The 15,981-nt window shown below is 35.8% G+C and overlaps 1 protein-coding gene across 1 annotated transcript in view; it reads left to right on the top strand.

The window, feature by feature from the left end:
• Positions 1-15,981, top strand: part of ESR1 (estrogen receptor 1) — a 160,429-nt gene that overhangs the window by 90,570 nt on the left and 53,878 nt on the right. Inside the window, 1 exon segment of the mRNA XM_059841965.1 lies at positions 6,577-6,693. Within this exon segment, the coding sequence (XP_059697948.1) occupies positions 6,577-6,693 (117 nt within the window).

Below are 15,981 nucleotides of genomic sequence, written 5' to 3'. Positions count from 1 at the left end.
GTTTGCCTTATTTACAAAAACATGATGCTCTTCAATCATAATAATGTGTGATGCAGAATAAACCCAGGCATACTTTTCTGCAGAAGAAACCATTTTTTTCCTCATTGTTTTGAGCATATGATTACTCCTATTTTAATGCAGAGATTTCTACCACTCCTCTGTACTTTGTGCTTTTGTGCTGTTGTTTTCCCATGTGCTACCTCCAGTTTGCCAAGGTAATTTGGAATTCTTATTCTGTACTCTCCTGCCATTTATTTCAGTCTGGCTAGCAGAGTAGTCTGGCCTTTCCTCTGTTCTTCTAACACATAAAAATGTCATCTACAAATGAATAACAATTAATAAAAGAAATAATCCAGATCACTATCCATTTGTGAGGAATACATATAACTGGATTCTGGACAGACACTATGGAGCCTTATTCAGTATCAGCTTCCATTTTAGCAGTGAACTCTGACAGTTCTTCTCTGAGACTGATTTTCTGAAATCATCTGAACTATATATTCCTAGCTGACATATGACGTGTCAATGTAGGCAATATTGAAAACATTTGTGAAGTTGGGCAACACACATTGCCAGAGAGTAGAGAACTGACTCTTATCGGATTTTATAAATGGTCGTTTGTTTTTCCTCTGCCAAATCCAGAGCTCTTCCCGCTTCCTAGATAGATTTCCTGGCTTTTAGAAGCTGTTCTTAATGTACCCTCTATTATCACCTTTAATGTTGTTTTACTTCCTCTGGAGTATGACTGTTATGCAATATCAAGCAACAACAACAAAAAATTAAACATTATTACGTTTAATAAGCATTATTACAAGTGTTTAGTGACTATTTTATCTGAAAACTCACATTACTTCTAGCTCAGGACTGAGACTTTCAGCAATTCAAAATATTCACATGAGAAAAAAAAACCACTTTACATTTAGAAACTACAAGAGAACATGCAATTTTTGTCTGGCAGGAAAGTGCTAAACTGTTCCACTTGCTTTTATAGAGTGTGACAGATAATACAGCTATTCCCACTCTAGAATGTGGCTGGAGATATGCAGGACAAGAGACTAAGATACCTTGGTTGTTTACCCTTCTGGTGATAAGATGGGTGACTCTCCATACTATAGAGCATGGCTGATGTTAGGGATGAGGGAGCCAACCAAAGATCACAGATCGGTTGTGCTTTGCAGGAGGAAGTGGTACACAGGCAGAAAACTGTCTTTTTTTTTGTCAAAATACTGGTGTCAAAGATTAGTATAATAATTTAGCAAGCCAGCTGTTGCCTGTACTGAGGTTTTAGTTTTACAGACTTCAGTGCAGAAAACTCAGTTCAAAAAGTGCCATACAGGTCCTTGAAAAATTTATGATAGCAGGCACCATTCAGGTACTGAAGATCCAAACCTGATGTTATACCTGGAATAAAAATAGAGACTTACATTATTTTTTTTCTATAACATTTGATCGTATTTTGAGTCCACGAGAGTAATTTGCAATATTTTTAACTTCTTAGGCTCTTTATAATAGTTGTGGGAGTTTTCTTTAGTAGAACTCTACCCCTTCCCATTCTGGCTCAAATAAAATGGGAAGCTAAAAATACAAGAGTTTCATTCAAAGTCTATGGGAATAAGATGGCCATGACATGCCTATAACTCTCTCTGAAAATGCTTTCTGTCTCTGGAGAGATCATATTGAGATGGTTGTGAGTAATACATTGTGGGAGTTTTTCCCTTTAACACAGCTGTTGTTCTAATCATGTGCCAAGGACTTAAAACAATTGTGATTTATCAGCTAGGGAAACAGAAACTTGATGTCATACTCCTTGCCAGATTTTGTAAGATTGGATCAGTATTTTTGTCTATTTTTATTTGTCATGAGGAAAAAATATCCTTTCTGTTTTGTTACCTTGTCTAAAATTAGAAAAATTGGATCCGGGTAAAAGTAAAATTTGCACATGGTATCACAATCCTAAAATAGTAGATGAAACACCAAATTAAATTTTAAGATAAGGCCAATAATACAAACTTCAAAATTATTTGCTTGAGTAGAAAATATAATTTAATATTTAAAGATTTATAAAGTTAAACAGTAGCTTTTAAAATATATATCACTCTTGCTCAGTATATGCATTATTTTACTGGTGAGATGGCAGCAGGCTTGGTACCCTCATGCAGTGCCCATTCTCCTTCCTTCTTCATTTTTCCTGTTACTATATGGAAAGGTTTAAGAAGAGCTCAGTATCAGTCATTTGGCTGGAATTACCTGCTCATGTGAGCAGGTTCAGTTATACCTAAGTGAGAAGAAGATTCCACTAGAAGGCAAACACAGCCTGTGAGCTCCATGACATGGCTGAAGGACATAACATGGAGTATACAAATTTTAGCCTCTCCTCCTTTCTCATTCATCTGTGGTTGTGTGATTGATGTGTGTCAATGCTCTCAGGCACGAGGTGCAATTGCTGGGACTGTCCTGTGCAGGGCCAGGAGCTGGACTTGATGATCCTTGCAGGTCCCTGCTAACTCAGGTTATTTCATAATCTTTCCTTCTGAGGTATGCAGAAAAAGAGGACTTCCTCACTGGATGCAAATGATGTTTTACAGCCTTCTAGACTCTTTTCCTTACTGTCATGTTACTAATATTTTGCTTGTTTAAAACCAGAAAGAAGATTAATCTTCTCAGCAGTGCTTAGTTGCTAAGAGAACACAAATTCCAAATCCAAAGACCTTTTCTGAGAGTAATTAAGCTGTGAATTTGAGTATCTGTGCTTATAAAGGATTTAGACATAACCTTCTGTTCTTCTGTGAAGCTGTTAGGAATAAGTGTGATTTTAAAACCAATAAGTGCAGTTTTATTGGGGCACTTTAACTTGAAATTGGTGTTACTTTTTATTTTACATTCAACATTTGTTTTCACTGGGTAAGCCTATGTAATGTCCAAGTGCTTTTTTTTTTTTTTTCTTTTTAATGTAATTTTTCCCAAGGTTTTGCTTTTCATTTTCAGTCTTGTTTGGCACCTTAAGGTGTGGATAAAGTCTACAATTTAGCTTTTCTTTCCTTCCTTTCATCCCAGCTGTCATGTATGAAAATTTTGCTAATTTCACTGTCAGATCATAGAGGGATCTGGTGTTTCCAGAGGTAATGGCTAAGCTGGTAGCTCCCTTACTCAGATAGGTAAAGAATAGTTTAATAAATATGTGTCATGAGGATTGAAAAGAAAAGAATAATTAAAGGAAAAGCACATAGCAGTAAGAGGATAATAATTATTACTGGCTTTGTTCAAGATGCATAATGAGTCAATTCAACTGCATCAGTGTAGGCATTCTTTTCCTCTTCCCCTCCACTGTTGGTCATTATCAAGCAGAGTGTCACATGAGAAAAGTGTCTGATTTTTGGACACCATTTTGGACAGACCTTAGCATTTCCTGAAGTGCCATAATTATCTAATTTTATATACTTAATTTTATTTTTACTGTTTTAATAAGTGCAATTGATGAGTTTTTATAAGAAAAATCGACCATCTCTCCCTAAGCACTTCCAAAATGTCCCTTAGACTCTTCCATGGTAGTTCATGACAATGAAAGTTTTACATATGGGGGATTAAAACTAGGGGATCCACCCTATTAAATTCACTGCCTTTAATTTTGTGCAGGTTATCTGATCATTCATTTTTTAAAAGCCTCAGTAAGATCACAGAGCCCAAGTGATGTATGCTTCCCTCTACAAGCATCAGTGATCACTGAAGGCATTTCTTCCTCTTGGTATTCCTGTGATACCAACTCTCAATCTTCTAGCATGTACCATGATTTGGATACCATGAAAACAAATGGCAGGGCAACTGGGAACCTGTGGATGTGTCCCATTTTCATGTTGACAATTCCTACCAGTGAGAAATCCCTTCTAGTAGGTCAAATGGGTTGGAATCAACTTTGCAGAGAGATGAGCTTTAAGCATTAGATAAAAGGTAGAAAAATTAAAAGACAATTTACCTACATCAAGGTTATTTAGTTCTATACTATTTCACTTTAAAGTGAAACTTGTTTTTGCATATTACCTATTCCTTAATTGTGTTTTTCTGCCTTTTTCTCTTCCATGGTACCCCAAGTTAGACTGCCCTAGTCTGTCTATGCCTTGCAAAGGAAACTTCTTTTTTCACTTCCACCACCTCCATACTTGAAAGCAGAAAGTATTGTGGAGAAGCGGGAATGGTTCCTGCCTTTCTTCTTCCCTTTGTTTCTTTCTTCTTTCCTGATTAAATTGATAATGCTTTTTACTGTATTCTCAAATTATCAAACATTTCTTCTGGTTGCTTACATGTTTTCCCATCTCCTGAAGTCATGTTGACTAAAATAAACGAAAAATTATGATAAATATTAAATGCATTATCTTTTCCCTAGATTTACAGGAAATCTGAAAGGCTAAACAATGACTCTTGCAATCTAAAGAAGTATGACCATCACACACAGATCTTTCTGTTTTTAGTAGCCAGATTTTACATCCTTTATCCTGTGAAGTCAATCAAGCACTTTGAGTGAACAGTGCATTGTCTAAGTTGCAGATCATGTTCATGAAAACAGACTAATTATGGTAACATTTAAATGGTAAATTCATGATAAAACTCTTTAAAAGGAAAAATATCATTATATGAATGTAGAAACTATAGCTCTATTACAAATAGGATTATTTTATGTACTATTCTACAAGCCAAGTGTTTATTTCCAAACTTGTGGTTTGCACAAGTAAATGCAGATTCATAGCCAAGGAGAAGGTTATCACCCACATAGGCATAGCAAAAATAGGATGGCTGCCTTGATGATATTGATTACACTTGATTTTTGGTTTTTGCATGCAGTCACTTCTGTCACTTTTTTTTTAACCTTTGAACACTATGAAAATCAGCCAATCCAGCAAAGGTGGTTAGCATGATATCAGCTTTGACCTAAGTGGGGTTTATCTGCTCATTTTAGAGAGATCTAAATGATGTTCTGAATTATTTGCTGATTCCAAAACCTGCACTCATTCACCATGTGAATATAAATTTTAACTTCACCAAAAAGAAGATTAGCTATTCCTTCAACATACTTCTTTGTTTTTAAAAAGAGTAATTAAATTTTCCATCTTTATCTCATGATATTTCTAAAGTTGCCTAATGAACAAGGCAGGTGATTGAAGTCAGGTGCTACACTTGTTCACTGCTGCTTAGTGTGATTCAATGTAAAGGGCATTTTTTAAAATTATGGGTTTTTTTTTTCCTGCTCCTTTTCTCTGCAGATGCTGCATATGCGGTTGAGGCTCTTTTCTTTCTGACTTGATTTTTTTATTCCTTACATGTGAAAGGTTTTGAACCAGATATAGAACAGTCTGTATCCTACCAGAAGAACTGAAAATTAAAGCATTCTCTCATGCTGGGTTGAGATGGTGGTTCGGTTGTACCTGTTTACCACAGTGCTGGAGCAAAGCATACAGATACAGACTTTCCCAGTATTATTTTGTATTATCCAGTAGACCTAAAAAGTAATACTTCTGTCTGTTTGAGACAGGGCATAGTCAGCTGTTCCCCTATTAACAAGTTTAGAGTCTGGCTACTTATTTTCATGAGTTCCCAGTTATGCAGCATTGGAGAGCAGATGCTCCTGGTGTAATCTGATAGTAATTTTTACTCTATTTTTTAATTTGTAGTCAAGGATAGATGATTTGATGAGACCAAGGCCTCTGTGAAACCTCCACCCTACTTTACCTCAAGCTGATCCCTTGACCTCAAAGAAAGAACAAACAGTTCTGCAGTAACATTTTTTTTAATGTGTGTGCTGTACCTTAGTTATGTTCAGATGAATACAGAGCACCAATGAAATTGTTTTGAAGAGGCTTTTTCATCCCTGCTAACCTTCATCAATGGTTGGCAAATAATTTTATAGCAGATTTAAGCACACTTTTTTAAAGAGCAAATTGGAATAGATACTGCTTTATGGCAGTAACAAATAATCCTAAAGAGAGTAAAAAATGAGGAAGAGGAGCTCTGAAGGAGAAGATAGCAGTAACAATCTTGGTTTCAGCATGTGGTAATTTTAGAATTTATCATGTCAGAAAGGTTTTGTACAAAGCAGTAGACTTGCAGCTGACTGATTTATCCCTGAGGTACAATTAATAATTTGAGGATTTTTGCTTCTGTTCTATGTTGTTGTTTGTTTCTGTACTGGAACTGTCTGTCATAGATAAAATCTTTTGTGCGTAGACCTTTTTAATTTCATAAACCTCATTTTGTGCAGTCTATTGGTTAAACATCAGCACAGGCACACAAAACCAGATGGTGTTGTATTTCTCAGCCTGAGAGCAAGGAAGTCAAGGCACTTGTTCATATTAATAGATCCTCTTTTGTGGTTGCTTTAATTGTTCACTATTTTAATTAGTCTACAGAAGTTTTAATTTAAAGAATTTGCGAATAAATGTGTGGCATAGAGATGTTAGTTTCAAAATCTGTACAAACAAATTTTAGGAGAGGTTATGATGGTAACCCTGCTTTTTTTCCCAACATGTTATTGTAATTTTTGTTATGTCTGTGTATAACTATGTCCTTATTTTACCTCTGGATTTACAGGGCACAATGACTACATGTGTCCTGCTACTAACCAGTGCACCATTGACAAGAACAGAAGGAAGAGTTGCCAGGCCTGCAGACTGAGAAAATGCTACGAAGTGGGAATGATGAAAGGTGGTATGTACATAGCCATCATCAAATCTTCAGCATTGCTGTCTGCCTTCCTGCCTTTTAACTTCGTTGGGCAGCTGGTATGGTTTCTAACTAAAGGAGGGATCTACTGATTTTATTGAGTTGAAGTCTATTAAATCAAAATGATTTCATTAAAATAAAAAATGAAAAGCTCCAGAATATCGTGTTATCTCATCCAAATTTGCATGAAAAATAAGAGGAACATTGATTTAAACAGAATTAGAATTCCTCTCTTATTATTTTTAACTCAGCATGGTTTTGGTCTCTCATGGTAGGCTTCAGGTCCTGATGAATGAAATTTAACCCAAGATTTTTCAGCATTTTGCCGTTCAGTGGGAAGAGCATTGGTAATCTCTAATCAGCCGATATTACTTAAATAAACTTCTGGATATGTAATTTTTGTTCTGTGAATCCTGGAAGGGAAAGTTAATTTCTCTCTTCTGGTACTGTACACTTAACCTAACAATATTAAAGGCTTTCTCATTTTATAAGGACTGTGATAAATGCCACTTTCCTAGAAGATTTGTAATAATGATGGCTTGTTGTAGCCTGTGAAAAATTTCACATTGCTTTTATCAATGAAGAGTAATCAGTAGCTGTATGGAAACCTGTATCTATAGGAAAAACTTAGCAAACTAGTAAGTGCACAGGGCAGAAGGGATCAGATCCCATATATTTTGTGTGTAAAGAGCTAGTTAGATTACAGACTCTTTGGCCCACCCAATGCTTACTTATGCCACAGAAAGTCTGGTGCAAGAGAGAAGAGGAGCGCATCATGTTTGTCCTTTCCTCAACAAATCACTTATAAGTCCAGCAAAGGTAGGCAAAGTCTGAGAATCTTAGGAGAAAAAGGAAAAGAGTAAAGGAAAAATGATCAGTTGCTGCACTTGAGATTGGGTCTGCATTTTTCTCAACTCAAGGATTAGGAAAGAGCTGAGACTGATTTTATTAATCTCAATTTTGGGATGCAATCAGGAGAAAGATGTAAAATCTGCTTTTGCTTCTAGAAGTTAAGACAATGGTTGATTTTTTTCATGAGATTTTTTTGTATTGATCTGAACATCCTGGTTTATATGGCTAGAACTTTTCAAAGGGATGTAGTTAATATCACAGGTATGCTCCAGAATAAATAGAGGTTCAAGAAAGGCACACTAAAAGGAAAGAATCCATAGATGAATATGCCATGCAGATTTAGCTTTGACCTTTGTACACATGGCAGATCATAGTTAGGATTTATAATTATGCTTTATGTTGATGACATTGCATTTTTCATTTGGCACATTAACATCCAATTACACTTATGTGTATTTAATTAATGATCCATTCTACCAGTATTATGTTTTTCATATCTCCTCTTTAGGATGCAGCTTCTAAAAGGTTTTGACTATTCTATATGTAATTGTTTTACTCTCATAAAAACTGTAAAGATTTCTCAACCAGCATTTTGTTAGATTAAAGTAGCCCAAAAGAAATACTGCAATTCTGTCCGAATTTTCTTTCAAATATAAATGTTCTGCAATCGTTATTTCATACAGTGGTTCTCACTTGAGAAAAGTCATCTGGATTTCATCCTTTCCTTTCCTTTTTACAGATTTTTATAGTCACTACAGGAACTGGCAGTTCAAAAATAGTCAATGTTGTGGTGTTTTGTTTGTCAGTGTTTATTGTTTTGTTGTTGTTTTCTTCTTTTAAGAAACAAAACTCACAGTTTATAAACAAGGAGATCAGGATCAGCATAAATTGTATCTGCTCTTATAGCACTACTAATAATGCATGAAGTTCATCACTGGTTCACAGGCAAGAGTTTGAAAATATTTATTTTATGAAGTATTGGAAAAAAATCTTGAGATCCCTCAGTTACAAGTAATAAATCTGTCATGCCTGCAGATGACTTCAAGGAAGGTAAAGTTAATGTACATGAAGTAAAACACTAAAACTTTTTCTGGAGTTGTCATTGATCCCCTATTGACCACATGAATGTGTGGGGAAGTAAAACCTTTCTAAATTCTTCTAAATCTAAACCTAAACTCTAAACTCTTCTAAATCTAGACCTTTATAATTGTCACATTTCTCTCAGATGAAGATAAAGGTTAAGTAAATATTCTTGTTATGCCATCTGGCTTAACTTTTAAGTGATAATGTTTAAATGTTTTTGATTTTTAATTTTTTTTTCGGAGAGCTGTGAAGATTTTCTCTTTTAATAGACATAACAGAACTTTTTTCCAACATACTATAATAATGTAGCTCTGTGATTTGCTCAAGATTCACAGTGTTCTCCAATAATTCCTAGTTCTTGTGGTTGGATCTTTTAATTAAATAATCACCTCATGTTCATGTTGAAGGATTTGCCTTGTTTTAAGGCATTAATTCTGTCATATGCTTGAATATTCATTTGCATCTTATCTCACTTTTATCTCTGTCTCCACAATTTGCTTATGATGATACAACTTTTAGATACAGTGGTAAACACATGTAATCTTTCTTTCCCCCAAATGTAAATCCCTGTTTTTATTCTACACTAAATTAGCTGAGGTTTCTAAATAAATTTTAAAAGTTGCCAACTTGTGACTTTTATCTGCCATTTAAGTGATATGAGTAATAACTGATATTAAAAATGGACTTTCAGTAAATATTGTGGAAGATAGGCAAAATCTTGATTAAATGTCTCTGATTAATTCTAAACATATGATATAGAATATGGCTGCTGAGGTTTTCCTCACAGAAGATCACGTAATGCAGAATGAAGATGTTCATATATATTATTTTTAGTAGAGTGGACACGACTGAAATATGTTTTAGAGGCTTCATGCAGAAAAAAATGCAGGCTTCAAGTGGCCCTTGAACTGTGTGGTAGGAACACTTACTGATGAGTTCCTCTTAGGAGTTCCTGTGGAAATTTTATTGATTTTTTTTCTTCCCTCTTCTTGGGAGTTTTAAAAACTTCTTTCAGTACTGAAGAGTTATTTTTTTTCTCTCCTCTTGTGTTTGCAAGTGTTTCCTTCTGCATCTGTCACTGTGCTGCTTCAAGAGACAATTAGACTGCAAGAATCTCTGCTGATGCGGAGGGCATCTGAGGCATAATTTAAAGCTGTTATATTTTGTCCAAATACTTAATTCTCTCTTTCTGAATAAACCCTTACAATTATGTATTGTTAATTAGTCCGTGCTCCCCTGTTTGCACTTGAGGATAAAGTGGATACATCAAAGAAGATCCTTGCCATGTTTCTTTTACTTCTGTTCTGTAGCAGGGGGGAGGAGCCTTGTTCTTGTTTACAATCCCCTGATGCCTTCTTGAAGCTTGCTTCTGTCCTGGTTTGTGGAAGTGTACTCCAACTTTCACATGATGCAGGGTGCCAGCTTTCAAATGGAGTTGCTACAGCAGCTGCAGCCCTGAAGCTCCAACCATGTGTAAAGTGCAGGTGACCCCTGCTCCGATACAGACCTAGTTTTCTGTTTCTCCATTGTTTTAAAAGCTTTCTGGTGACTTGGGCCTCAAGACCCTAATTTTATGAAACCAAAATCACCTTGTTTTATTGGTTTTTAATAATTATTTTGATAGTGTGGTAAGTGAATGAGGGTTTCTAGCAATTAGCATGCTGCATTCTTCCCCTCCTTTCAATGTGTGACAAGACAAATTTATCACTAAGTGCTGCATGGGATAAGAGCAACAGGGTCCTAGTGGGATTTGTGGCAATGGCAAAAAGATGCCATAATGCTAAATGCCAGATACCTGAAGAAAAATCCATTATTTGCCTGATAGTCCATGTTTAACCACACTGACACCTACATAATTCTTTCAATTGTCAAGTGTTGATGGCTTCCTAGGATTAAATCATAGGAAATGTGGCCATCAAGGATTTGAGTGCTTATGTGCTACATTCAGATGGGGACTTTGTATATGACATGGGGTGTTTACTGTCTTTGGACAGCCTGAAATCTCAGGTTGTAGAGAGAAGATTCTGTGTACCGTTTGTTGAGAAATGAAATGAGGGCACATTTGAAACAGCACATTTGAAACCTACATTCTGCAGTGTTACGCTCACAGACTGCATGGGAACGCTTCAGAAATTACTGTGATACAGCCCAGGGAGTGAAACTCTCTGCTGTCTGTAACAGGGTACTAAAACCACATGCCATTTGACTGCAGACACTTTCATTAACTCCTAGAGATTGGAGTCTCTGGGCTTCTGTTTTTCTCTTACATTCTTTTGAAATGGTTATCCACCTCTAAGCCAGTCTGGTTCAGTGCAACAGTCTTGCTGAAGTTTAAGATAAATTTTTACAGGGAAAATGAAAAAATAAATTTTTCATTCTGTCAGAGAAGGACCTTGCTGATTTTTGTCTTTAAATTGAGAGATCCATACTTCCTTGCTGAATTCTATATTTGTTAATGAAAAAAGGCTAGAGGGTTATTAAAATCATTCTCAAAACAGAAGTAAATTGATGTCTGATGCAACCACTGGATGGGCTCAAGGTCTTCTACATTTTCATGTACTTATCTTTTAATTAACTATTACATTTAAAAGAGAAATTAGTGAATGAAAGGAAATGGATTGTGGATTTGAAATGATTCTGGTTTGTTCAAGGAGAACCTCAATGATGCTTATTAAACATACTGTTCTGTACTCTGCTAAATAACTGTAGGTGGGGCCTGATAAATGTATGAGGAAATGTACTCTTTAAAGTTGGAATTGTTGGGCTGAAATCATGTTCTTGGGCACATCTGAAGCAAAGTTTTGTGAGTTTACAGCAGTTTTCTGGGAAAATAAGGTGGAAATGAAATCAGATTTTTTAGTGAAGTATTTTTTCTCCTCTTTGCACACATGCAAAGGGGATCACTGCCATTAAATTGTCATGAAGTACAATATTGCTGTGTTCTGCCCCCAAAATTAGGGAGATCATTATTGGAACACCTTTGCCAAAGATGATTTATCTTCTTATTCCACTTCATAAAATGATCTGTGCTAGAAGAAAATCTAGGAAGTCTTTTGTTGAGCCACCTGCTCAAAGAAGATTCAGCAGTTAATTTATACATAGTTCAGACCTTTCGCAGCCAGGTGGAAATGGGATAAAATGGGACAAATTGTCTTATTCTTAGTTATATGCTATAACTGCATATATTAAAAAAAAAAAAATTAACGAAGATTTTTTTTATAATGCAGAATTTTTAATGTTTAACTCTTGAACATGTGTTTGAAATTGTAAAGCTGATTATAGTTGTATATTAGTTTACATTGGCTTTTTGGCCTTTTCATACATTTTCATTACTAGGAATTCCTAGAGTACTAGAGCTATAAGAGAGCTCAAGAGGGACTTTTTGTGAGATAATTTAGTGGTAGGACAAGGGCTAATGGCTTCAAAGTGGAAGAGAGTAGGTTTGGATGAGAAAATTCTTTTCTCTGAAGGTGGTGGAGAGACACTGGAACAGGTTGCTCAGAAACGTTGCCCTATACCTGGAGATGTTCAAGCTTGGATGGGGCTCTGAGCTACCTGGTCTAATGAAAGATGTCTTTGACCATGGCAGGGAGGTTGGAACTAGATGATCCTTTAGATCCTTTCCAACCCAAAGCCATCCACAATTCTGTGATTGTATGATTCTGGCTCTTCTCTTGTTAGACTTTTACAGTTCAGTTCTAGCACTCAGTCCTGGTATCAGGCCAAACACCTCCAATACTCAATTTCTAAAATGTAGCAATTAAAATTTATTACTGTTTTTGAGGTTTATATCAATGGACTCGATCTAAAATGACTGGCTTTCCCAAATCATGGTTGATGTAAAGGTAGAGAATGTTCCTCAAAAGGCTTTATTGTGATCCCTGAAATGTCTAAAAGCTCATATTGTCTATAAATGGGGAAGTTGCCCATTTTGGTTACTTACTGTAACCAAAACTTGGTATGAGTTTATCAGGAGTGTCGACACTGAAAGGGATTAATTTGAATGATGGATTAATTGAACTTCTCTTGTTTTGCTTCTACATGTCCTAAGATGCTCTTTAGAACATGTGCTATGACTGCCAAAGATTGAATACAAAAACACAGATTAGGATGAATCATGCCTTGCACCTTTATCTTTAATTTAATAGATCATTGTTTCTCAAACTGTGCATTATGAATAGTCATTAGAGACCCCAAGTGACATTTGCCTGCTTGTTGGAAGCTAATTTTTGTCACCAGGTCTTTATGAGTTTACATGAAAGACCAGTTTTATGATCTGCATTTTAGTCAGTAGGAGTTCTGGGGCACTGAGATATGTAGTGTGACTTGGTCAATGAGCAAACTGGTAGCAGAGCCAGGAGTTGAACCAGAATATCTGAATCTAAACTACCACTGTGACTTCTCTCTCCCCGTCTCTCCAATAGAAGGGGGTCCTGATTATAGAGGAGAAATGAGCCCCAGTTTAGAAAAGGGTAAGAGATATTTTTTGAAAAAAACTCGCATAAATAGACGTACATCGCTCGGGAGTCAAAAAGACTGTAACATCCAGGTGCACAGACTGACCACAGATCTGTTACTTATTTATAGTACTGAGTGTCTAGATATCCTTGTCAGAAACCAGGCTTTTAAGCACTGTCACTTGGGGCAGGTCTGTTTGAGATTAGACATTAAATTCTGATTAATCTTTTTAGAAGATTTCAGACAATGTTTCTCATTTAAACTAATTGTCAGCCCACCTGGGTTTTCAGCACAATTTACATCACTGTTTCATTTTCTGGAAGAGAAATGGGAATGAAATAAGGGGCTGATTGTCTGAATCATATTCAAAAGAAGGATATATTATAAAATTTGAATTTGGAAAACGGTGTTACTTTTCTGTGACCAGATAATGTATTTATGTAGAGAGATTCAAGCAGAAAAGTTCCCAAAAATCTTCAAAGTCTTTAAAATCACCTTGGAAGGACCACCATGCTAAGATATGTCACAATATTAGAACCTACACTGCAGTCAGAGCTTCAGCAATCTGTATGTTATAAATCTATCAAGAATGAAATGGTATTATTGACTTCTGCTTATGAACAGCAGCTGCAGTGACTGAATGTTTAAAAGGAAGCTGTAGGATTCTGTTTTATTTCCAATGAAGCATTATAAAGCTGTTGAATTCAGCAGAGTGTGGCTAATGTGCCTAGCTGTAAAGTGAAGTTGCCCTAAGAGGCTGTTGGGAGACAGATAACTTACTTGCATCTGCCCTTTGGACTCTAGAACCAGCTGTGCTTAGACACTCAGGTTTGTGTCCATAAGGGAACCGTTGGTTTGTTCACATTGTTTTACTTTTGCAGTCCCTTACTTTGGCTAATGGCAGCAGTGACACCAAAGTGAGCCAGGACACAGCCCCAGAGGTCTTCTCCCAAAAGTTTAGTAAATCCTTCCCATACTTGGACATTTGAAGAGAGGCTTTTGAATTTCTGGTCTCTTCAAACCCAACTTCAGTTTCAGAAAGGGAGGTTTATGTCATAGGAAAATCTGGTTTCTTCCTTTGCAAGCACTGGTGTAAAGGATTTGTCTGGCAGCTCTGCCATGGCCTGTTCTGGGCATTCTCCCTTAACACTCTGACCATCAGCAGGGCAATTGACTCTCTGCCTCCCTGAGAGATACCTTCTTATTTATAATATCTTTCACTTACCACATACATTTTCTCTTTTATTGTCAAGCAGGCTTTGATTTACAAAACATTAGAGATTCTTTCTCTCTAAAACAGAGATTCTTTCTCTCTGGCAATTTTCAAGAGGATGCTGATGAGGTAGGTTGGTTGTGAAGAGCAACAACATTGTTTGGAAGAGAAGGTGCTTCCAAGCACATTTGAAACACTCTTTTGACAAACTGACAAAATTATAGGCTGTTAATGCTACAAGGCTGTGCATGTATACAGAAGTGTCAAATGTCTCTCCTCTGGGGCCTGCTGACAAGGAGCAGAAGTGTGGACAAAGAGCCTCAGGTTCAAAGGTTGTTCCAGGCTGGGAAGTTAGCTGGTAAACCATTTACCCATCACAGTTTCCAAATCCAGTCATAGTTCCATCTTTTTGTTATCCTCTTAAATAAAAAGAAAAAAAAGAAAAAAAAAAAAATCAAACCAAACCAAACAAAAAAACCCAAAACCAAACCCCCCCAAAACCCCAAACACAAAGAAGCAAAAAAAAAAAAAAAAAAAAAAGGAAAAAAAAAAAAAGAAAAAAAAGTGTGGCTACAAACTGTTGCTGATTGACCAAATTCCTAATTAGAAAAAAATTGAAAAATATTATAAAAACCAATTCAGAGGGAATGTATTTAACTTGAATAAAATTGGAGATTATACCTGTATCTTCAAATCTAAAATGTATTACGCTGTAGTTCACACACAGCAAGCAAATTTGATTCTAATTGGTTTCCTCCTATTCTTCCTCTAAATATTCTCGGATATTTTATATGAAGGCATAAAAGTGGAGCATTTTTATTAGCAATAGGTAGGAAAAAAATGGCTGTTGTGTAGCTGAGATTCAGTGCTCATTCAGTGCATTTTTAATTTTGGATCTTTTGTTTTAATGATCTGGAATTATATTTTTTGCTTTGTTTTAATGACATATGGGAGAACTAGGGTTCTAGAATACTAGGGAAATATTTCATATGGATAACATTTCTTTCACAATCATACACTCATAGAATCTTGAGATAGAAAGGATGTTAAAGATGATCTAGTTCCAACTCCCCTGCCATGGGAGTGTCATATGCAATTTTATTGTCCATATGCAATTTTACTACTGATCAGGTTCTAATGATAATTACTTAGCAGTTTTGAAACCTGTCTCCATGTCCAAAAGTCTGACTGAATTTACATATGAAGCTTTGTAGAACTGCCTTTGAAAATCTTGGCTCTTGCATCTTTAAAACTCAAGTGGAAATTGTTTTGGAGCTCTTGCAAGATGTATAGTACTTTAGTTTTTTGCTAGAATATTGTCTTTCATAACACTTGATAATTAAGGTTCCTTTATTTGCTGAACTGTTGAATTAAAATTGATGCATTCATATATTTAAAAAACCCTTACAGAATCACTGCACTTTTGTCAAGGAAATTGTAGTTTGATAAAGTTGCCTTTTTTGGAATTAGTGACTGTGCATCACTATTATCTCTCTTTAACAGAGATAAAATATTATTAAGTTGAAGGAGATTTTGGAGCACTTGCATTTTTCAGAGAGATACTCACTCCTTTTTAGTCCAAGAAAATGAAAAAGTCTGTTGCTTGTCCATCTAGGCCTTAGGTAAAGAGTTAGTAGTATGCTCTATAAATCTCTGATGAATATGAT

Source organism: Haemorhous mexicanus, chromosome 3, assembly GCF_027477595.1.
Source record: "Haemorhous mexicanus isolate bHaeMex1 chromosome 3, bHaeMex1.pri, whole genome shotgun sequence".
Classification (NCBI taxonomy): domain Eukaryota; kingdom Metazoa; phylum Chordata; class Aves; order Passeriformes; family Fringillidae; genus Haemorhous; species Haemorhous mexicanus.
Note: the sequence above shows the minus strand (reverse complement) of the source record. Positions and strands in the feature narration are given on the sequence as shown.